The sequence below is a fragment of the Antechinus flavipes genome, chromosome 4, assembly GCF_016432865.1.
Source record: "Antechinus flavipes isolate AdamAnt ecotype Samford, QLD, Australia chromosome 4, AdamAnt_v2, whole genome shotgun sequence".
NCBI classification, from domain to species: Eukaryota; Metazoa; Chordata; class Mammalia; order Dasyuromorphia; family Dasyuridae; genus Antechinus; species Antechinus flavipes.
The window spans coordinates 110,848,529-110,871,924 of NC_067401.1; the positions used below are offsets into that span (position 1 = coordinate 110,848,529).

Below are 23,396 nucleotides of genomic sequence, written 5' to 3' on the forward strand. Positions count from 1 at the left end.
TCAAAATATATATGTATGTGTATGTCCATATCTATCTATCTATCTATCTATCTATGTGTGCCTGGTGTTTTTCTCAATAGAATGTAAGCTTCTTGAGGTCAGGTTCTGTATTCTCAGCATAGCTCAGTAGCCCCTAGCAGAGTGCTAGCTTGTTTGAGGAATGTTAATGATTGACTGATTGAGGACCTTTATCTTCTTCTTGACATCCTTAGGATAAAGTCTGTGTATCTCTAGGTGTAGTTTCATGTGATTTTATATAGCCAATTCACAGCTGCATTTACACTATATTAGTATGCCTATTTTTCCATAGCTTCATTATTATTTCTATCTTTAATAATCTTTGCCAATTTGTTGGGCATATGGTAAAACTCAGAGTATTTTGATTGCTTATCTATTAGAAGTATCTCTAATTTCCATGGCTCCTGATTGCCTCATATAAAGTTCACATTCCTTGGTCAGTTGTTAAAGATCTATGACATCACCCAACTCTTTTTTCCAAGCTTTTTTCTCATTATTATAACCTTTAATACACCCTATTCTCCAGCCAAACTGTTTTAAAACATGGATTTGGACATTCCCCAAATACAACCATCCATTCTTGTCTCTGCACCTTCATCCATATTGTTTCCTCAGTTTAACTGAGGAAACATTTAACGGCCTATCTGTCCAGCCCTATCTTCTGACCTCCAGTCTCAAATTACCAATAACATGTTGGGCATCTCAAACCAGATACTTAATAGACTTCTTAAACTCAACATGTCCAAAATGAACCCACTGTTTTTTTCCTTCAAACACTCCCCTTTTCCCAACTTCACTACTCCTGTCTCCCAGGTTCAAAACTTAGATGTCATACTTTCCTTCTTACTTTCTCATCTTTTATATCCAATCGATTATCTAGTCTTGTGATTTCTGTTATTGTTACATTTCTTGAATATGCCCTCTTTCTCTTCTGAGGCTGACCCTCATCACCATCCACCAGGATCATTGCTATAATCCGGGAGTTGGTTTCTCAATCTCAGATCTCTTCTCATTCTACTTTCCTTTCCCCTCAGCTCTCAAATTGATCTTCCAATCTCACTCCTCTATTCAATCAACTCCAAGGGATACCTGTTACCTCAGGATCAAATGTAAAACCCTCTCTTTCACTTTTAAAGCTTCCATCATATGACTCTTTCCTTTCTAATTCTCTTTCTCTCTCTTTTTCCCCCTGAGGCAATTGGGGTTAAGTGACTTGCCCAGGATCACACAGCTAGGAAGTGTTTGAACTCAGGTCTTCCTGACTTCAGGGCTTATGCTCTATCCACTACACTTTATCTAGAGTCACACAGCTAGTAAATGTTAAGCGTCCGAGGACGATTTTGAACTCACCTGCCTCAAATCACTGCACCATTTAGCTGCCCCCTTTTCAATCTTCTTATGCTTTATACCACACATACTCAACAATCTAGTAACACTGACCTTGCTGTGGCTTGCACAAGAAATTCCACCTTCTGATTTCAATCATTTTCACAGACTATTGTCCATTCTTGGAACATTCTTCCTCCTTATCACCACCTCCTGGCTTCTCTGAATTTCTTCAAATTTCAGCTAAAGTCCTACTTTCTACAAGAAGTCTTATTCTTAGCACTTTCCCTCTGAGATTATTTCCAGTCTATCTTAATTGTATATAGCTGTTTGCATCTTTTATCCACTCACCATTTAAGATTACGAACTTCATGAATGTAGGGATTCTTTTGCTTTTCTTTGTATCTCTAGTGCTTAGCACAATGCCTAGCAAATAGAAGGCACTTAATAAATTCTAGATGTCTGACTCACTCAGATATTATATTAAGTGCTAGGGCTGCAGAAACAAAAATTCAGTAGTCCAACCCTTAAAGAGTAGAACGGAAATTCTACTAGGACAATAGAGGGTCAGGCAGGGCTATGTATACACAGATAAGTAAATACAAGGTAGTTTGAAATTCTAAGTGTTAATAACTGGCATTTATAACTATGTCCTTAGCCCTGAATTTTATGTACAATTCCTTGGAACCCTTTTTAAAATGCCACTTCTTACATGCATAATGATAAATCATATCCATATTTTGCTTTAAAGTTTGCAAAATTTGCAAAAAACCTATGAGGTTTGTAACAGGAATATAATTGTTCCCATTTTATATGGTAAATATAGGGAGGTAGAGGAAATGGTTTCTCCTTATGATGAAAGGAATCAAACCAGAACAAACTATATCTTCATTTTAGAGGAGAGCTCAAGTGACATAAGGCCTGGAAGTGAGCTATAACTCTACTTTTTTCTACAGGGATAGGGCTCTGGTCTTTATTCTTTAAATGAATTTTAATAAATCTATTCAATATTCCATGCTTTACTAGGTTGATGCTTCTAAGAGCAACTGAATACACTTAAGGAAAAGCTAGAGATTAGCCAAATTTAGACATTACTGTGTGGCAGATTCAGTGTAGGGTCATAAACCAAAGATTATCATCACCAAAGAATCCTCAATATTGAACCTGATCTACATCACAGAACTGCAACATAGCTAGCTGATCATAGCTGAAAAAAATATCCTTGATGCAACACATTTACCCTGTAAATGGTAATCCAATCTGTATTTGAGCACTTCCAATGAGGGGAAGCAATGTTATGCTTTATAGTATCACCCAACAGCAAATGGTTACATTTTCATTTATAACTCAGAAATCAGCAAAGGGCTACAAATCAGACAATTTGTTATTTTGTTGATATGAGGAAATGTCAATACTGCAAATGTAGCTTTTGCTGTGCATACCCTTTGATCCAGCAGTGTTACTACTGGGCTTATATCCCAAAGAGATTTAAAGCAGGGAAAGGAACCTGGATGTGCAGGAATGTTTGTGGCAGCCCTGTTTGTAGTGGCCAGAAACTGTAAACTGAGTGGATGCCCATCAATTGGAGAATGGCTGAATAAATTATGGGATATGAATGTTATGGAATATTATTGTTCTGTAAGAAATGACCAGCAGAATGATTTCAGAAAGGCCTGGAGAGACGTATATGAACTGATGCTGAGTGAAATGAGCAGAACTAGAAGATCATTACATACTTCAACAACAGTACTGCATGATGATCAATTCTGATGGACGTGGCCCTTTTTAGCAATGAGATGAACCAAATCAGTTCCAATGGAGCAGTAATGAACTGAACCAGCTACACCCAGTGAAAGAACTCTGGGAGATGACTATGAACCACTACATAGAATTTCCAATCCCTCTATTTTTGTCCGCTTGCATTTTTTATTTCCTTCACAGGCTAATTGTACACTATTTCAAAGTCCGATTCTTTTTGTACAGCAAAATAACTATATGGACACGTATACATATATTGTATTTAACTTATACTTTAACATATTTAACATGTATTGGTCAGCCTGCTATCTGGGGGAAGGAATGGGGGAAGGAGAGGAAAAGTTGGAACAAAAGGTTTTACAATTGTCAATGCTGAAAAATTACCCATGCATATATTTACAAGATATATGCATATATCTTGTAAATAAAAAGCTATATTTTAAAAAATGACCAACAGGATGATTTCAGAGAGGCTTGGAGAGACTTACATGAACTGATGCTAAATGAAATGAGCAGAACCAGGAGATCATTGTACATGGCAGCAACAAGACTATACAATCAATTCTGATGGACATGACTCTTTTCAACAATGAGATGATTCAAATCAATTCCAATTGTTTAGTGATGAAGAGAGCCATCTACACTCAGAGAGAGGACTGTGAGAACTGAGTGTAGTTCAGAACATAGCATTTTCACTCTTTTTCTTGTGGTTTGCTCACATTTTATTTTGTTTCTCTCTCTCTCTCTCTCTCTCTCTCTCTCTCTCTCTCTCTCTCTCTCTCTCTCTCTCTCTGCTGGTTTCATTTGGTTTTTCTTGTGCAGCACAATAATTAAATAAATATGTATACATATATTGGATTTAACATATATTTCTACCATGTTTAACATATATTGGACTTGCTGCCTGGGGAAGGGCATGGGGAAAAGGGGGAAATTGGGACATTAAGTTTTGCAAAGACTAATGTTGAAGAAATTTCCACGCATATGGTTTGAAAAATAAAAAGTTTTAATAAAGAAAAAGAAAGAAAGAAAGAACCTTTGTGGCTGGTATTTTATCCTGCCAGGTGATCTTCAGGATCTTCTTAAGACAATTCAAGTGGAAGTGATTCAGTGTCCTGGCATGACACTGGTACACTGTCCAGGTTTCACAGGTATACAACAATGAGGTCAGACCAAGGGTTCTATAGACCTTCAGTTTGGTAATCAGTCTATTATCTCCTTTCCTCCCTTCCAATCAAGTATTATCATTTTGACTACTCAAAGTCACACAGAGGAATTGATTGAAGAACTGAGATTTCAATTCAGGTTTTTTGACATCCAGTCCAGTGCTCAGTCTGAAGGAAACTGGGTATGGGGAGTAGGGATGGAGGGTGGAGGGAGGCAGGGAATTTTAAAACCATGTTGATTAGATCCATTACAAGTTTGTGTTATATAATCTCAACCAACAATCCTTTTATATATCTCTAATCAATTCATTAGAGTCCAAAGCAATCCTAATAAACTTTGGACAGAAAATGCCATCTGCATCCAGGAAAAGAACTAAGGAGACTAAATGTAAATCAACAACATGGATAGACTTGGGATGAAAAATGTCATCTGCATCCAGAGGAAAAACTATGGAGACTGAATGTGGATCAAAGCATTCTTTTTTCTGTTTTTTTAATCTCTCCCATGGTTTTTTCCTTTTGCTCTGATTTTTCTCTTCCAACATGATTCATAAAGCAATATGTATTAAAAATAAATAAACTTATTACAAAAAAAAAGTCAGTTCACTAGAGGCAACATAGAGTAGTACCAGGTCTGGATTCAAGAAGACCTGAGTTCTTAATAGCAACACTTAATAGCTGTGTGACCCTGAATAAATCACTTATCTTATGTTACCACAATCCACTGGAGGAGAAGATACTCCAGTATCTTTTCAAAGAAAACCTCATATGGGGGTCACAAAACCGGACAAAAACAACCATCAATTCAATATGCCATTCACCTCATCCGTTTTTCCAAACCTTTTCATCTCTTCTCACACCTTTCACATCCTCCCCCTCCACCCACCCTCTTAGCTGAGAACCTTGCTTCATATTTTAATGACAAAAATGAGACCCATTCCCTCATTCATTATTTTAGATGCCTTTTGATACTCTCATCTTCTTTACCCCTGTTTCACATGAAGTAGTGGATCTTCTTGCCAAGGCAAATCCCTCTACATGCACAAATGGTCCTATTTCAACCCATCTTCTCTCAGATTTCCTCTTCTATCATCCCTATTCTTTGATTAATTTTCAATTGCTTCCTGCCTACAGATTGTCTCCCTGGTGTCTACAAATATGCTCATATCATCTTCATTCTCAAAAAAACCTCACTTGACCCATTCCTCTGAATTATCCTTTTATTTCTCCTCTTTGCCTTTTTTGGGGGAGGGCTAAATTCCTTGAGAAGGTTATCTACAATAGGAACCTCTATTTCCTCCTCAATCTCTTTTTGGAGTCTGATGTTTAACATGATTGCACATGTATAGCTTATGTTAGATTTGGTGTGTGGGGGAAGGAGAGGAGGGAAGAAAGGATGGGAAAAAATTTGAAACTCAAAAATCTTACAAAAATGAATGTTGATATGATAGATTTAGTTCTCACGAATATAACAATCCACAACAATTCCAATAGACTTGGGATGAAAAATGCCATCTGCATCCAGAGATAAAACTATGGAGACTGAATGTGGATCAAAGCATGCTATTTTCATCCTTTTTATTTGTTTATTTGATTGCTTCTTCTTTCTTGTGGTTTTTTTCCCTTTTGTTCTGATTTTTTCTTTCACAACATGATTAATGTGGAAATATGTTTAAAATGATTGTACATGTATAACCTATATCAAATTGCTTACTGTCGTAGGGGAAGGTAGAGGAGAGAGGGAGAAAAAATTTGGAACACAAAATCTTATAAAAATGAATGTTGAAAACTAATTTTATATATAATTGAAAAATAAAATATTATTAAGAAAATTTTAAAAAATAAAAAAATCTTGGCTAAAAAATAAATGTTGAAAACTATCTTAATTTCACTCCAGATAATGACAACAGTGAGACATCATAACAAAATTTATGGGATGCAGCCAAAGCGGCAATAAGGGGAAATTTTATATCCTTAGAGGCTTACTTGAATAAAATAGAGAAAGAGAAGATCAATGAATTGGGCCTACGACTTAAAAAGCTAGAAAAAGACAAAATTAAAAACCCCCAATCAATTACTAAACTTGAAATTCTAAAATTAGAAGGAGAAATTAATAATATAGAAAGTAAAAAAAAAAAACTATTGAACTAATAAATAAAACTAAGAATTGGTTTTATGAAAAAACCAATAAAATTGATAAACCTTTGGTAAATCTGATTAGAAAAAGGAGAGAGGGAAATCAAATTAGTAGTCTTAAAAATTAAAAGGGAAAACTTTCCACAGGTGAAGAGGAAATTAAAGAAATAATGAGGGGTTACTTTGCCCAACTTTATGCCAATAAATTTGATAACCTAAGCGAAATGGATGACTACCTCCAAAAATATAGTCTTCCCAGATTATCAGAGGAGGAAGTAAATTGCTTAAATAGTCCCATTTCAGAAAAAGAAGTAGAACAAGCTATTAATCAACTCCCTAAAAAAAAATCCCCAGGACCAGATGGATTCACATGTGAATTCTACCAAACATTCAAAGAACAATTAGCCCCAATGCTTTATAAACTATTTGAAAAAATAGGGAATGAAGGAGTCCTACCAAATTCCTTTTATGACACAGACATGGTACTGATACCTAAACCAGGTAGGTTGAAAACAGAGAAAGAAAATTATAGACCAATCTCCCTAATGAACATTGATGCTAAAATCTTAAATAAGATATTAGCAAAAAGACTACAGAAAATCATCCCCAGGATAATACAGCATGATCAAGTAGGATTTATACTAGGAATGCAGGGCTGGCTCAATATTAGGAAAACTATCAGTATAATTGGCCATATTAATAATCAAATTAACAAAAAATATATGATCATCTCAATAGATGCAGAAAAAGCATTTGATGAAATCCAACATCCATTCCTATTAAAAACTCTTGAGAGTATAGGAATAAATGGACTTTTCCTTAAAATAATCAGTAGCATCTATTTAAAACCAGCAGTAAGCATCATATGTAATGGGGACAAACTGCAACCATTCCCAATAAGATCAGGAGTGAAACAATGTTGCCCACTATCACCACTACTATTTAATATTGTATTAGAAATGCTAGCTTTGGCAATAAGAGTTGAGAAAGAGATTAAAGGAATAAGAATAGGCAATGAGGAAACCAAATTATCACTCTTTGCTGATGATATGATGGTATACTTAGAGAACCCCAGAGACTCTACTAAAAAGTTATTAGAAATAATCCACACCTTCAGCAAAGTTGCAGGATACAAAATAAACCCACATAAGTCATCAGCATTCTTATATATCACTAACAAAACCCAACAGTTAGAGTTACAAGAAGAAATTCCATTTAAAGTAACTACTGATTATATAAAATATTTAGGAATCTATCTGCCAAGGGAAAATCAGAAACTTTATGAGCAAAACTACAAAACACTTTCCACACAAATTAAGTCTGATCTAACCAACTGGAAAAATATTAAATGCTCTTGGATTGGGCAAGCAAATATAATAAAAATGACAATACTACCTAAACTAATCTATTTATTTAGCGCTATACTAAAACTCCCAAAAAACTACTTTGATGACCTAGAAAAAATAACAATAAAGTTCATATGGAAAAACAAAAGGTCAAGAATTTCAAGGGAATTAATGAAAAAAAAATCAAATGAAGGTGGCCTAGCTGTACCAGATCTAAAATTACATTGTAAAGCAGCAGTTACTAAAACCATCTAGTATTGGCTAAGAAATAGACTAGTTGATCAATGGAATAGGTTAGGTTCAAAGGACAAAACAGCAAATAACTTTAATAATATTGTGTTTGACAACCCTAAAGACCCCAGTTTTGGGAATAAGAATGCATTATTTGACAAAAATTGCTGGGAAAATTGGAAATTAGTATGGCAGAAACTAGGCATTGATCCACATTTAACACCGTACACCAAGATAAGGTCAAAATGGGTTCATGACCTAGGCATAAAGAATGAGATTATAAATAAATTGGAAGAGCATAGGATAGTTTACCTCTCAGACTTGTGGAAGAGGGAGGAATTTATGACCTAAGAAGAACTAGAGATCACTATTGACCACAAAATAGAAAATTTTGATTATATCAAATTGAAAAGTTTTTGTATAAACAAAACAAATGCAGACAAGATTAGAAGGGAAACAATAAACTAGGAAAACATTTTTGCAGTCAAAGGTTCTGATAAAGGCCTCATTTCCAAAATATATAGAGAATTGACTCTAATTTATAAGAAATCAAATCATTCTCCAGTTGATAAATGGTCAAAGGATATGAACAGACAATTCTCAGATGAAGAAATTGAAACTATTTATAGACATATGAAAATATGCTCCAAATCATTATTAATCAGAGAAATGCAAATTAAGACAACTCTGAGATACCACTACACACCTGTCAGATTGGCTAGAGTGACAGGGAAAGATAATGCAGAATGTTGGAGGGGATGTGGGAAAACAGGGACACTGATACATTGTTGGTGGAATTGTGAACACATCCAGCCATTCTGGAGAGCAATTTAGAACTATCCTCAAAAAGTTATCAAACTGTGCATACCTTTTGATCAAGCAGTGTTTCTACTGAGCTTATACCCCAAAGAGATACTAAAGAAGGGAAAGGGACCTGTATGTGCCAAAATGTTTGTGGCAGCCCTGTTTGTAGTGTCTAGAAGCTGGAAAATGAATGGATGCCCATCAATTGGAGAATGGTTGAGTAAATTGTGGTATATGAATGTTATAGAATATTATTGTTCTGTAAGGAATGACCAGCAGGATGAATACAGAGAGGACTGGCGAGACTTACTGATGCTGAGTGAAATGAGCAGAACCAGGAGATCATTATATATCTCAACAACGATACTGTTTGAGGATGTATTCTGAGGGAAGTGGATCTCTTCGATAAAGAGAGTTAATTCAGTTTCAAATGATCAAGGATGGACAAAAGCAGCTACATCCAAAGAAATAACACTGGGAAATGAATATATACTGCTTGCATTTTTGTTTTTCTTCCCAGGTTATTTATACCTTCTGAATCCAATTCTCCCTGTGCAACAAGAAAACTGTTCGGTTCTGCACACATATATTGTATCTAGGATATACTGTAACCTATTCAACATGTAAAGGACTGTTTGCCATCTGGGGGAGGAGGTGGAGGGAGGGAGGGGAAAAATCAGAACAGAAGTGAGTGCAAGGGATAATGCTGTAAAAAATTACCTTGGCATGGGTTCTGTCAATAAAAAGTTATTTAAAGAATAATTAAAAAAAAAGAATGTAAAAAAAAAAAAGAAAGAAAACTATCTTTACATGTAATTGGAAAAATAAAATACTATTGAAAAGAAAAAAAAATGTTGAAAACGCTTTTCAATCCAGCTTCCAACCTTACTATTCAACTAAAATAGATCTTTCCAAAGGTATTAATGATTCTCAGATCTCATCTTTCTTGACTTCTCTCCAGTCTTTGACACTATTGATCACTCTCTTCCTAATACTCTCTTCTTTCTAGGTCCTAGTGATATACTTGATGAAGGCCCGAACCTCTAAAATTACTTGAAGGACAAATTCTCTTTGAATCCTCTCTCTGTAAAAGACCCCATCCCAGGGAAACAGAACAAATAGCTTCTTTCTGTTATCTAGGTGGGGCTGGTTGAGTTTGGAGCTGGAGATACCAATCATATTGAATTGAAGAGAACATCCATTCAATTCTAAGATTATCTATTCTGAGTCCAGCTCAAACTCCACCCACTAGCCCCCACTAGCTCCTTGGGCTGGTAGCCAAAGGCTTCTATTATAAAAGAGCCAATTTTAAACTTATTTTTCAAAGAGGAGCTAATATGCCATGCCAAGGAAACTCTCTCTTCCTGGCATAGCAGCCTCTGCCCGCTGAAATAATATTCTCTTTCAGCATTACCCTCTTTTTATCTCCCTCACCTATTTCCCTAAGGAGACTATATCTTTCTGCCAGGATTTCTCTACTAGAAACTTTACTTCTCTGCCAGGACTCTTCCACTAAAGAATTTAGCCTTTCTATTTATGCATAGCAAAGGCTGACTTCTAAATGCCTATAATAAACTTCTTTTTATCAGTCTAGCTTTTTGGGTTCCTAAATTCCTTTACAAAGGATCTCTGCACCGTTAGAAGGGAGTTCCTACAACTCCCTACCTTGTGGGGAATCCTAAGGGGATTCAGGGGAGCCAAACCTCTTTATTTGGTTCCCTGAACCCTGAATCTGCCACTAACCTCATCATCTAACTTCCTGACCACCAAGAACCCTAATCTCATCATTTGGTTCCCTAACCGGGAACCCTGAAATCTAGAGCTCATCAAACTATCTTCTGGTTCTTCTCCTACTCTCCTGTATTAGAAGTCATGTTATTAAACATAGGTATCCTGGGTTTTGTCCTGGGCCCCCTTTACTTCTTCTTCTCCATCTCATCAGCTCCCATGGAGTCAGTTATCATCTCTATCCTAATGATTCTTATGCCAACTTATTCAGTACTAATCTCTCTCTTGATCTCCTGATTTTCTGATCTTGACCTCTCCAATTGCCTATTGAACATCTAGAACTGGATTATGACAGACATCTTAAACTCAACAAGTCCAAAACTGAACTCATCTTTTCCCCCAAATCCTTCCTTTTTCTTAACTTCTATTACTATCAAGGGTACCAGCATTCTCCCCATCATGCAGACTCAAAACATAGATGTTATTCTGGGTTCTTTTTTCTCTTTTTCCATCTCGCCCTCCTCCTCCCCCCCCCCCCCCCCCCGCCAATATCTAGCCAGTTATCAAGTCTTGTCTATTCCAACTTCCTTTTTTCCTCTGATACTGCCACTGCCTTGATCACCTCATGCCTATATTATTGCAACAGCTTACTGATTAATCAGCTTGCATCAAATCTCTGCTCATTTCACTCCATCCTCCACTCAGCTGTCCAACTAATCTTCCAAAAGTACAGGTCTGACCATGTCAACCCCCTATTTAACAAACTGTGGCACCTCTTTGTCATCTTCAAAATCAAATTTATTGTTCAGTTATGTCCCCATTTAGGGTTTTGTTGGCAGAGATAATGGAATGGTTTGCCATTTTCTCCTCCAGCTTATTTTATAGATATGGAAACTGAGGCAAACAGAAGTAAGTGACTTGTTCAGGGTTCCATGGTTAATAAGGGCCTGGGGTCAAATTTGAATTCATATCTTCCTGATTTCAAGTCTAAGGCTCTATCCTGAGTGTTTAAAGTACTTAAAAGTCCTTCATGATGTGATACCTTCCCCACCCACTTTCAACCTTTCCAGTCTTTTTATACTTAATAATCCTTCTCTCAACATATTCAGCAATCTAATGACATTGGTCTCCTTGCTCTTCCTGGAACAAAACACTTCATCACCCATGTGGAACTTTCTCCCTCATCATTTCTACCTCCTAATTTCCTCCAGCAATGCCAAGAAACTGAGGCAGATAGAGATTAGAGAAGAATTTAATATTTTATTTGAAAGGGAGAGATTTACTGGGACTAAATGGATCCATGGTTTGGTCCCAGGGCTGAATGAGACTATCATCTCCAAGAATCCAGCCACGAATTTCAGATACGAGATTTTTTTATAGGATAACAAGAATGATGACATAATGGGGGAGGTACCTGAGATGGGGATGATCTAATGGGGGAAGCACCTGGAAGGGATGACCTAATGGGGGGAGGCACCTAGGATGACATAATGGAGGGAGGTACTGGAGAGCTTCCTGATATTCTAATGAAGTCTAAGATATAAGACCTTTATCCTATCAAACATTAAGAGGGAATGAGTATAGCCTGAGGTCTTGGGGCAAAGTAACTGAGGTAGGACAATTAGGGAAACTGGGTCAGAATATTAAAAGGGAACTGTGGCACAACACTCCTAGTTTGGCTTCTTCCAAGCCCCAAATATCTTCTGCAAAAAAAAAAAAAAAATTTCCCCAACCTTCCTTAATCTTCATATCTTCTCTTAAAGGCCATTCCCACATCTTCTTATATATAGTTATTTGAATCTCCCACTTAAGACTGTGAGCTCCTTGAGAGCAATCTTTGCCTTTCTTTGTATCCAAAGCTCCAAGCACAAAGTTTAACAAATAGCTCTTAATAAATACTTATTGACTGACAATATCTGAGTAGGTATATTAGCTGACATAAAGTAGTTTCAAGTGAAGTATTTCAAACATATTATACCACTTGATCAGCTCAATGAAGCATTCATTATCAATGTTTTACAGATGAAGAAACTGAGGATCAGAAAGGTGAAGTTATTTGGCCATTGTTGTGGCTTGTGTCAGAAGCAGAGTTTAAAACTAGTTCTGCCTAGTTCTGAGTCCAGTATTCTTTCTATTATGCTAAGCTGTCTAACAACGAAGGGTGGGAACCAGTCAAAGAAAGAGGCTAGAGAAAGAAAAGTGGGGGGACTGTCCAACAAGAGGATGGGGGAAGATCAGTTGGGTGTGCCCCTTTTCTTCTCTCTGGCTCCTTCAGATAAGAGGGGCAGGCACCCTCCCCTGTGTTTCTTTTTCTCCATTCTCCATGTGGCTTGAAGGACCCACCATTTGGAGCCATGTCATTAGAAGGCCTTGCTCCTGGAATATTAGGGCCATGGACCTCTAAGCACCAACAGGACTTGATGACTTCCTTCCTCTTAGGGGCCCCAGGAGGTAAGGATAGGGGAAAAATCCCCTTTAGATATTGTTCAATTAAACTGTATTGGACAAAGGAGGAAACAGTCCAAGAGGAGAAAGTGAGACAAGTACACTTGTCTCACTATCTAACTGACATTGTCACTTGAAAAGGATCAGTGCACATTTTGCATGATAATTTCCATCTGTACAGTGCTGGGTTTTTTAGAAAGAGCTTTATATAAACTGTTCCAATGGATATTCATATGAGTTCTATAAAGTGGAAAGATTATTATTATCATTCTGTTTACAAATGAGGGAACTAAGGGGAACAGATGAGGCAACTTTGGTATACTTTAGGAACATTTTTGAGTAAACAGACCTGGGTTTGAATCTACTTACTTCTCCTGTGGCCTTTATCTTTCTGGGACTGTTTTTTTATCTATAAAATGAAGGAGTTGGGTTCTTCTAGTTGTAATATTCTATGATCTTATCAGTATTTGTAGTGACTTGCTCAGGACTTGGACCCAGGTTTTCTGGTGCCCAGTGCTCTGCAGCTTGTTTACATTCATACATTAATTGCCCAGGAATAGATTATTCCCAGTCCTCAGAACTCCCCTTGAAATGTCCTTCCCTCCTCTCAAGGTCTGCAGGTTAGACTATGGGGAACCTGCAAGCACGGGAAGCTCCCGTGGCAGCTGAACTCTGCCCCGTGTCATGAAAGACTCAGTGAATTGTGGGGCAGTGAGGACAAAGAATCTGGTAATACTTTAACCAGCCATTCAGAGGCTTGCCCAGATCAGAGCAACACCAGGGTGATTAGCAGCAGACACACAGACGCTGAACATGTCTAACAGCATGGAGGGTAGGCTCTGGCGAGAAATGGAGGGCTTGGAGGAAAAGGAAGAGAGGGTCCTGAGAACTCATTCTCAGAATGGGAAACCTTAGAGACTGAAGGAGCTGGGAGAAAGAAGGAAGATAATTAAGGGAGTTTAATATACTGAGAAGCAAGGAGGTCGGGGTGGTTGGAAGATAAGAGTATGGGGATTGTATACACACAAATGTCCTTCAGCGATTTAAATCCCTGTGTATGAGAATGAGGGGGCTGAAAATGGAATAAGAGCTAACACTGGTAAAGGAATAGAGGGACCAGGATTTGAGCAGGGAGAAATCTAGGAATGAAAGAAGGGAACTTAGGGAGAGGATTGAGTTCTAGGTTATTGATTAATATCTACTGTAATCACTCTACTTTCTCCCTTTCCAGGACCAGCCGGCTACCTTCGAAGGGCTAGTGTGGCCCATTTAACCCAGGAACTAGGTGCTGCCTTTTTCCAGAAGCAACAGCTCCCAGCAGCCATGGCAGATACCTTTCTGGAGCATCTCTGCTTACTGGATATTGACTCAGAACCAGTGGCTGCCCGAAGTACCAGCATCATAGCCACCATAGGTAACTAACAATAATTGATAAACATTTATTAAGCACCAACTCTATGCCAGGCAATGTGCTAATGCTGGAGATTAAAACAAAAGAGGCAAAAGATATTCTCTGCCTTCAAAAACCCTCAATCTAATGGCAAAGCTCACTCTTTACAGTGATAGCGAGTCAGAAAAAAAGCATTTTTTTGCACAATTCTCATTTAAGAATGATAGCATCTTTGTGAGCTGGGGTGGTAGGAAGGAGCAACTATTTTCACTTGACTAAAGCTGAGACTCAGAGGAATCAATGGACTTTGCTCATTATAAGTCAACACCAGAGGCAGACTTAGAACCCATGTCTCTAGTGTTCTATTTTTTCCCAAATGCCTCCCATTCCAACTCTATCATCACATACCCTTATTTCTCATCTTTCCCTTTACCAGTCTCAAATCCCACATCATCAAAGTCAAGTCCCACGTCATTGTCAATATCATCCCATATTGGTATCACTCTACCTGGATCCCCTCATCAAATCTAAGGACATCCATTCCTGCTCCACATTTTCCAACATTATATATGACAACATCATTCTCTGGCTCCAGATATAATTAAATCTCACATCCTCTAGCATTGCTCACTTTCCAGATATTTTCTTTCAATGATATGGGGGAGGACTGAAGTGATAGAATGTGAGATTTTTGAGAGGTTAAATTGAATCTTTTTGATTGTGAAGGGAAGAAGGGGGAAGGAAGCATCTCTCTGCAATAGAGATGTCTAACCTAGAAGAAGAGAGGAAGTTTCTTTGAGTTAGGAAAAGAGGGGCGTATTTGAATAATAAAAGAGGAATTCTTTGAGTAGAAGAAACAATTAACAAACATTTAACAAATGCCTACTATGTGTCAGACACTGTGTTAAATTTTAAAGACATAAGAGGGTAAAAATCATTCCCTACTTTTTTACACTCTAACGGAGGAGACAATATGCAAATTCCTATGCACATAAAAAATATGTAGAGGAGTAAATAAGAATTAATCTAAGAAAGAAGACACCAGTATTAAAAGGGAGAGGAAAGCTTTATTGCAGAAAATAGCATTTTACCTGAGACTTAAAGGAAATCGGGGAAGCCAAGAAATAAAGGAAGGAGAACATTCCAGGCAGGGAAGACAGTCAATGAAAATACATGGAGTCTGGAGATGAAGGGTCATGTATGAAGTACATCAGGTAAGTCAATGTTACTGGATTGGATAGTACATGGAGGAGAGTAAAGTGTAAGAAGATGGGAAGGTAAAAAGGAGCCTGGATTTTAAAGTCCAAAGAGATGATTTTATATTTGCTCTTGAAGGTAGTAGGAGGGCAATAGAGTTGAATGAGTTGCGGTGGGGTGGGGAATGATATGGCTAGAGCTGTACTTTTAGCAAGATCTTTATTTATTTTTTGAGGCACTTGGGGTTGTGATTTGCCCAGGATCATACTAGTGTCTGAATCCCGATTTGAATTTGGATCTTTCTGACTGTACCACCTAGCTGCCCTGGAAAGATCAATTTGACATCTGAGTAGAATATGAAATGGAATGGTGAAAAGACTTGAGGGAGGGAAACTAACCAATCACATCTCAGTAATCAAGCATTTATTACTCACTTTCTATGTACCAAGCTCTGTGCTAAGTACTGTGGACACAATGAAAGGCAAAAGCAAACGAGCAAACAAAAAATTCTAATCCCTACTCTCTGACAGCTGGGTTAATGGGAAGACAAAATGCAAACAATTATGTATAATCAAGATATGTGCAGAATAAATTACAGCTAATCAATAGAGAGAAGATACTAATATTAAGGGGAATGCGGAAAATTTCTTGTAGAAGATGAGATTTTAAATGGGATTTGAAGAACGATGAGTGAGAAAATTTCAGGCAATGAAAATATATGGAGTTGGATGATGGAGTGTCTTGTTTTAAAAAAAAATCAGTTCATGTAAATCTTTACAGGCCTAAAAAAATTACTTAATTTAATTTAATTAAAAAAAAACAGAAAGGAAGTCATAATCACTATATTGAAGGATATTCAGATGGGGAGAAAGGGAGGAGGAAGAAAGTTTAAGAAAACTAAAAGGTAAGAGGGCAAGGTTATGAAGGATTTTAAAAGATAAACAAAGAAGATTATATTTAAAACTGAAGATAACAGGGAATCACCAGACTTTATTGAAAAAGATGATATGGTCATATCTGCACTTTATGAAGATAAAGTTGTGTTGAGGATGGAATGAAGTTGATAGAGATTTAGGGCACGGAAATACCAGAAGGATATTTCAATAGTCCAGAAATGGGGTGAGAATGGTTGCAGTGTCAGAGTGGAGTAGAGGTACGTTGGAGAGACATTACAAATGTAGAATCAGTACAACTTGGCAACAGATTAGAAATAGGATTGAGGGTAAGGAATAAAGGATGACCCTTAGGTTATACCTTGTGTGACTGGGAAGAGAATTCTGCCTAAGAATAGGGATATTAAGAAGAGAAAAAGGCTTGGGGAGATAGTTCAGTTTTGAACAGGCTGAGTTTAAGATGTCTATGATAAGTGATTTTGAGATGTATAATAGGCAATTGGAAATGTAAGGTCAGAAGTTAGGGCTAGATAAGTAAATCTGGGAATTATCAGCAGAGCAATAACTCTGTGGAAGTTGATGAGATCACCAAATGAAATAAAATAAAGGAAGAAGAAAAAGGGGCCTGGGATAGAGCCTTGAGAGACATCCCAGGTTTAATGTGACCTTGACCTAAGGTGTGGGCTGGATGTGTCTCTAGCAAGAGAGTCTGAGAAAGAGTAGTTAGACAAATAGAATCAAGAGGAAAAGTCACAAATCTTAGAGAGAAGCAAAGAGGATTTGGGAAAGAAAATGACAGTATTGAAAGGGACCTCAGAGGCCATGTAGTTTAATATGTCCCTTAAAAAACCCCACTAAAATGACAAATATTCATCCAGTCTTTGCTTAAATACTTTTAAGGAAGGAGAAATCATTATCTTCCAAGGCAGCCAATTTCATTTTTAGATAACCATATAATGAAGTTTTTCATTCTCACTTCTACTTTTAATCCTTTCTGAACAAGAAGAAATCTAATCTATCTTCAATCTGGTACCCTTCATCAATTTAAAAACAACTTTCATGTACCCCATCCCTCAGAGTCTTTTCTTCTCCAAACTAACCATCCTCATGTCCTTCACCCAATCCTCATAGAGAGAGAAGGGGGAAGCAGTTAGGTGGTAAAGTAGACAGAACCTTGGGCCTGGAGTTAAGAAGACCGGAGTTAAAATTCTGCCTCAGAAATTTACTAGCACTGTGATCCTTGGGCAAGTTGATTAATTTGTCTGCCTCGTTTCTCCATCTCAAAAAGGGGATAATAACAATACCTACCTTGCAGAATTGTTTTGAAGATCAACTGATTTGTACAATATGTGCCACTCACATAGTAAGTGCTATTTAAATGTTAGCTATTATTATTTGTAGTCATAATCTTAAGACCTTTCACCATCCTGTTTCCACTCCTCTGGATGCTCTGCAGCTATCAATGCCCTTCCTAAAATGTGGTACTCAGAACTAAAGACAGCATTTTAGAACCAGCCTGACCAGGATGGAGCACAATAGGGCTCCTTCTGTATCCTGTGCTTCTGTTCTTGGTGATCAATACCCCAATGTTTGCTAACAATAGTATCTTCAGATTTTGCCAGGAAAGGAAGTAAAGCTCATTTGCTTAGAAATTTCACATTCTATTCTCCTCCCTCAAAAAAAAAAAAATCAAGTTGCTTCCCATTCTACATTTTGTAACATCTCTCCCACTTGCACTTGTTCTCCTCTGACTGCCCCTGTTCTGGTGCAGGTCCTCATCACTCCACACCTGGACTATTGGATTATTTTTCTGGTTGATCTCCCTGTTTTATGCTTTTACCAACCCCATTCCTGCCATCTTTCTCTCTTCCTCCATTTCTTCCACATATCACTGACAGTGAATGGTATTGCAGTCATGTGCACGAAATCCTTTCAAGAATTGGAATTCATCTAGGACAACTGGACAGACTCTTATCTGGGAAAGCAGAGGGGGTCTGTGGAGCGAGAGAAAAGGCATCTTTTAATCAGAGAAGAGTTTTTCAGACACAGTGTGTCTCTCTAAAGAGGTTATTGTTCTCTTGTATCTGACTCTTCAGTGACCCCATCTGGAATTTCCTCAGCAAAGATACTGAAGTGATTTGCCATTTCCTTCTCTAACTCATTTTACAGACGAGGAAACCGAGGCACACAAGGTTAAGTGCCTTGCCTAGATCACATAGCTAGTAAGCTCTGAAGCAGAATTTGAACTCAGGTCCTCCTGAATCCAGGGCAGGTGCTCTTGTCCACTGTGGTCACCTAGCTGGATATTGCTTCTCTTCTTCAGCCTTAAGAATTAGTTGAAGGAAACAAGGATGGTTAGTCCTGAGAAGAAAAGATTTAGTACTAAACTGTTCAGTAACTAAATGAGAAAGACATGCACAAGTGGGATACGCTTCCTGAGTTGGGAGGAGGGGAGAGGGCAGGGAGGGATGGATGACCACTTGGGGCTTTTTCTCCTCAATTATCAATCGTCCTAGATAGTTCCAGGAATTTCCTCCAACACGGAGATATTGTGATTCTGTCTTTTTGCTCACAGGCCCGGCATCTCGCTCTGTGGAACGGCTGAGGGAGATGATCAAAGCAGGGATGAACATTGCCAGGCTCAATTTTTCCCATGGCTCCCACGAGGTGCAGTGAGGGATGGGAGACATTGCTGCAGGAGCTGGGGGGAATTCTACCCGAGGGGTTTGGAGCAGAGCCTGGAGAGTTCATAAACTTATGGCCCGAGAGCCCTATCTTGATCCCTTTCTTCCCCGTCCCTCTCCCCAGTACCACGCTGAATCCATAGCCAACGTAAGAGAAGCTGTCGAGAGCTTCGCCGGCTCTTCCTTCAGCTACCGGCCTGTGGCCATAGCGCTGGACACCAAGGGGCCTGAGATCCGCACCGGGATCCTCCAGGGGGTGAGGCCCTGGGCAGTGAGAGAGCAGAGCGCTCCGGGAGGAACTAGGGCGGTTGGAACAAAGAAAGGAAGGGCGGGTACAGTCAGAGAGGGTAGAGCTGGCAAGAAGGGTGTGGGCAGGGCCAAATCGATCTAGGGTAGGGCCAATAACTTGGAATGGGGCTGAGGATTGGATGAGACTAGAGGAATGTGACCCAGAGATTACAGTACTTGGGATAGCTGAAACTACGTACCGGGAAGAATCGGATAAAGAGAAACCTGAGATGTGTGGGCGGGGACGTAATCAATAAGGGATAGATAGACTTTAACAGGAAAGTATAGAAAGATATTCTCCAATGACCCGTACTATAAGAGCTCCTACCGAGAAGAAAGAAAGAAGAGTCCAGGATAAATTATGGCTGGACACCAAGCCCCCGAATCCCAGCCCTATTCTTACTTCCCAATCCCTTCCCTAGGGCGCGGAGTCTGAAGTGGAGCTAGTGAAGGGTTCCCAGGTCCGGATTACAGTGGACCCGGCATTCCGGACTCGGGGGAATGCAAGCACTGTGTGGGTGGACTATCCCAATATAGTCCGAGTAGTGCCAGAGGGAGGCAGGATCTACATCGACGACGGTCTTATATCTCTGGTGGTTAAACATAAAGGTGAGCGAACTCGAGGTAGCCCCTAGCCTTACCGCCCCAATTCAGGCCACACCCCCTCGTCCTCGGACTTGCCGGCCGGATTTCCCCTTGTCGCCTCCCAACCATCGCTCCCCCTCCCAATCAGTTCCTCCCCGAGAATTTGTTCCTCCCCCAACCCTTCCACCCAGCACCAAGGTATAATCTCAGGCCACACGCCTTCCTTTCAACCACGCCCCTTCAAACCCCACGGAATTGCCCCAAATGGCCTCTGTCTTAACTGGCTTCTGGAATTCCACAGAGCCAGAGGGGTTGCTGACTGAGGTGGAGAACGGCGGGATCCTGGGAAGCAGGAAGGGGGTGAACTTGCCCGGTGCAGAAGTGGATCTGCCGGGCTTGTCGGAGCAGGATGTGCTGGATCTGCGCTTCGGGGTGGAGCAAGGAGTGGACATCATCTTCGCATCCTTTATCCGAAAGGCCCAAGACGTGATCGCGGTACGAGAAGCGCTGGGTCCTCAGGGACAGAGCATCAAGATCATCAGCAAAATCGAGAACCACGAGGGCGTTGAGAAGTGAGGCTTCCAGCCCCTCGCCTTTTTTATCCCGCCCCCACCTCCAGCTCCCCGATTCCCCTTCTAGTGTGAATTGAACTGAACTGAAAAGCTCCCAACCCTCCCTTTCCCTGACTCTTTCCTCTGCTGTGCCCCGTCTTGGGCCCAAATTTCCCAGGTTTGATGAGATCCTGGAAGTGAGCGACGGCATCATGGTGGCAAGGGGTGACCTGGGCATCGAGATCCCCGCTGAGAAAGTCTTCTTGGCGCAGAAGATGATGATCGGACGCTGCAACTTGGCAGGCAAACCGGTTGTCTGTGCCACACAGGTCTGCAAGAGAGCAGGGGTGCCGTAGGGATTGTGGGTGACTCTCCTGCTGTCACAGGGGATGGGGCGTCTCAGGGTCAGGAGATGGGAAAACAAGCCCGTGGAGTCCGCAGGAATGCCCGGGCTGGAAAGGGTGGGAAGGGAAGCATTAACCCTTGAGTCTTACTGAACGGCGCTTCCAGATGCTGGAAAGCATGATCACCAAGGCCCGACCGACCCGAGCAGAAACAAGCGACGTGGCCAATGCCGTACTGGACGGAGCTGACTGTATCATGTTGTCTGGGGAGACGGCCAAAGGGAATTACCCTGTCGAGGCTGTGAAGATGCAACATGCGGTATGGGGCTGATGGGGAATATGGAATGTTCCTGCGGTCCAGAGATCGGGGCCATTCAGGCCAGATATCAGGACCTGAGCCTGACCCCCTGGTACTTTCAGATTGCTCGGGAGGCAGAGGCTGCTGTCTATCACCGGCAACTCTTTGAAGAACTTCGTAGGGCAGCTCCCCTAAGCCGGGACCCTACCGAGGTCACTGCCATTGGTGCTGTGGAGGCTTCCTTCAAGTGCTGCGCTGCTGCTATAATTGTGCTGACAACATCTGGCCGGTGAGAGACCGCCTGGCTACCCAGGGAGGTGGGGAAATAGACATTAGGGACAGAGAGGCTGGCTGAACATCTAAAGGCACAGAGAGTAGGGCAAAAGCACTGGAATTAATGATATGGAAAAGACCTAATACCAATGCCCAATATTTGTAAAGGGCTTTAGTTTTAGTTAGTTTGTTTGTCTTCAAAATATTTTCATAGCCATTACCCTATGTGATTCTTACAGCACTGATTGTAGGATGTATAGAATGAGGAAATGAAGCTTGAAGAGATCAACACAGAGAGTCAGTGGCAGAGACTGGATCAGAAATCAGATCTCCTGGTTCACAGTAAGTTCCACTCCTGATCCACTGAGCTACATACTCTGTCACCCTCAGCTCGGCACAACTCCTGTCTCGTTACCGTCCCCGGGCTGCTGTCATCGCGGTCACCCGTTCTGCTCAGACTGCCCGCCAGGTCCATCTGTGTCGTGGTGTTTTTCCTTTGCTCTACCGTGACCCTCCTCAACCTGTCTGGACTGATGATGTCGACCACCGTGTCCAATTTGGCATTGAAAGTGGTGAGGCTTCCATGGCTCTTCCCAAGTTTCTGCTTCCCTCACCCAAGACAACCTCCTCTCTCCCTAGTGCCTTCCAGGCATTTGTTTCCATAGCAACTCTCCAATACCATTCTTCCACTACACCCAACTCCTCTCATCCCCTGAGACTTTTTATTAGGGTTCCTTTGTATAACAAGCCACCTAGCCTAGTTGATATGAAAGCATGTGATAAAGGGACTGATTTATTTTCTTCTCTTAAATCTGGGGGAAGAGCTAGTGCATAATGTCATCACCTTGCATTGTTGGGGAGATTTTGTTATTGCCAAGACCAGGTAGAAGGAACTGCACACTATCTTAGAGACTAATCATCAATAATTTAATGGTCAGGTAATCTGATTGAGGGGACAACGTAAGGTTATTGCTATATAGGTGACTGCTGTATACCAGTGATATAGCTATAACAGAAATTATTCGTGCTAAGAAGTTGGCAAGCATACTTAAATTTATATTTATTGTAAGAGGCAAGCAAATCCTGTTAGAGTCCTCTAAATGTTTCTTTCCAGGAACAGAGCCCTGTTCACTCCTTAGCTGTTGTTCTGTTTAGGAAGGCAACAGTTGGGAGAAGTAGCCTTTAGCTACAAGGTCTAAAAACCACCTATGACAGCTCACATTGCAGCAATGTCAGTTTGTTACCTCATCCAAGTCATCCCCACCTCCCACCCCCATCTTCTGTCAACAAAGACAACACAAGTGGGATTGAGACAGACTATTAGGGTAACAATGCTTCCTTCCAAACTTGTCATGCTCCCTGGCATCCAGTGAAACACTATAATACTATAGATCTCTGGGGATTGGTAGGCTGAGGAGTTGGGAGGGACTGAGAATTAATTTTATAACTCAGGTTATCCAAGGTATTATTTCACATCCCCATCCCCTTCTTCTCTACCCAGGGAAGCTCCGTGGTTTCCTTCGAGTCGGGGACCTGGTGATTGTGGTGACAGGCTGGCGACCTGGCTCAGGTTATACAAACATCATGAGGGTGCTAAGTGTATCTTGAGGCTCTATGTTCCCATAAATCATATACCTGTACCTGAGTCCTCAAGACCATGTTCCAAAATAGATGAATTCCCCCACCCAATATCACATCCCTTTATATAGACCTTCTCCCAACTGTAAGAGATAACTCCTCCATTTGCTACCCACCTGCAGAAATTTCATCCCTTTGTAGTTCTCAGGGACCACAGTCCCTTTTCTAGCTCTTAGGTCCTGTCCCTGGGGGCCCTTCTCTGTCACCAGATTTCATAGTTCCTGGAAGCTTACATTCAATAAACTGTCATCCTCAATTGTGTCTGTACATGCCTGAATCCAATCCCCATCCAACCCT

General features: G+C 40.1%; 1 protein-coding gene across 2 annotated transcripts; it reads left to right on the plus strand.

Moving 5' to 3' along the window:
- Positions 1 to 12,851: 12,851 nt before the first annotated feature.
- On the plus strand, positions 12,852 to 23,355 carry PKLR (pyruvate kinase L/R). 2 transcript variants are annotated; one of them, XM_051993873.1, is made up of 11 exons: positions 12,852 to 12,964; positions 14,190 to 14,372; positions 19,014 to 19,105; positions 19,247 to 19,378; positions 19,833 to 20,019; positions 20,297 to 20,567; positions 20,725 to 20,875; positions 21,057 to 21,209; positions 21,311 to 21,477; positions 21,852 to 22,033; positions 22,963 to 23,355. In XM_051993873.1, the coding sequence occupies exons 1-11, from the start codon at positions 12,868 to 12,870 to the stop codon at positions 23,067 to 23,069; spliced, it is 1,722 nt and encodes a 573-aa protein (XP_051849833.1). In that variant the 5' UTR covers positions 12,852 to 12,867; the 3' UTR covers positions 23,070 to 23,355. The 2 variants fall into 2 exon arrangements, with proteins under 2 accessions (XP_051849833.1, XP_051849834.1); XM_051993874.1 differs by lacking the exon at positions 12,852 to 12,964 and adding an exon at positions 13,692 to 13,790.
- Positions 23,356 to 23,396: the final 41 nt, after the last annotated feature.

Bases quoted from the DNA above. Each gene is read 5' to 3' on its own strand.
- PKLR (XM_051993873.1), top strand. From the start codon at position 12,868: ATGTCATTAGAAGGCCTTGCTCCTGGAATATTAGGGCCATGGACCTCT. The intron at 20,568-20,724 runs GTGAGGCTTCCA...CAAATTTCCCAG, and splicing joins AACCACGAGGGCGTTGAGAA to GTTTGATGAGATCCTGGAAG. The intron at 20,876-21,056 runs GTCTGCAAGAGA...CGGCGCTTCCAG, and splicing joins CGGTTGTCTGTGCCACACAG to ATGCTGGAAAGCATGATCAC.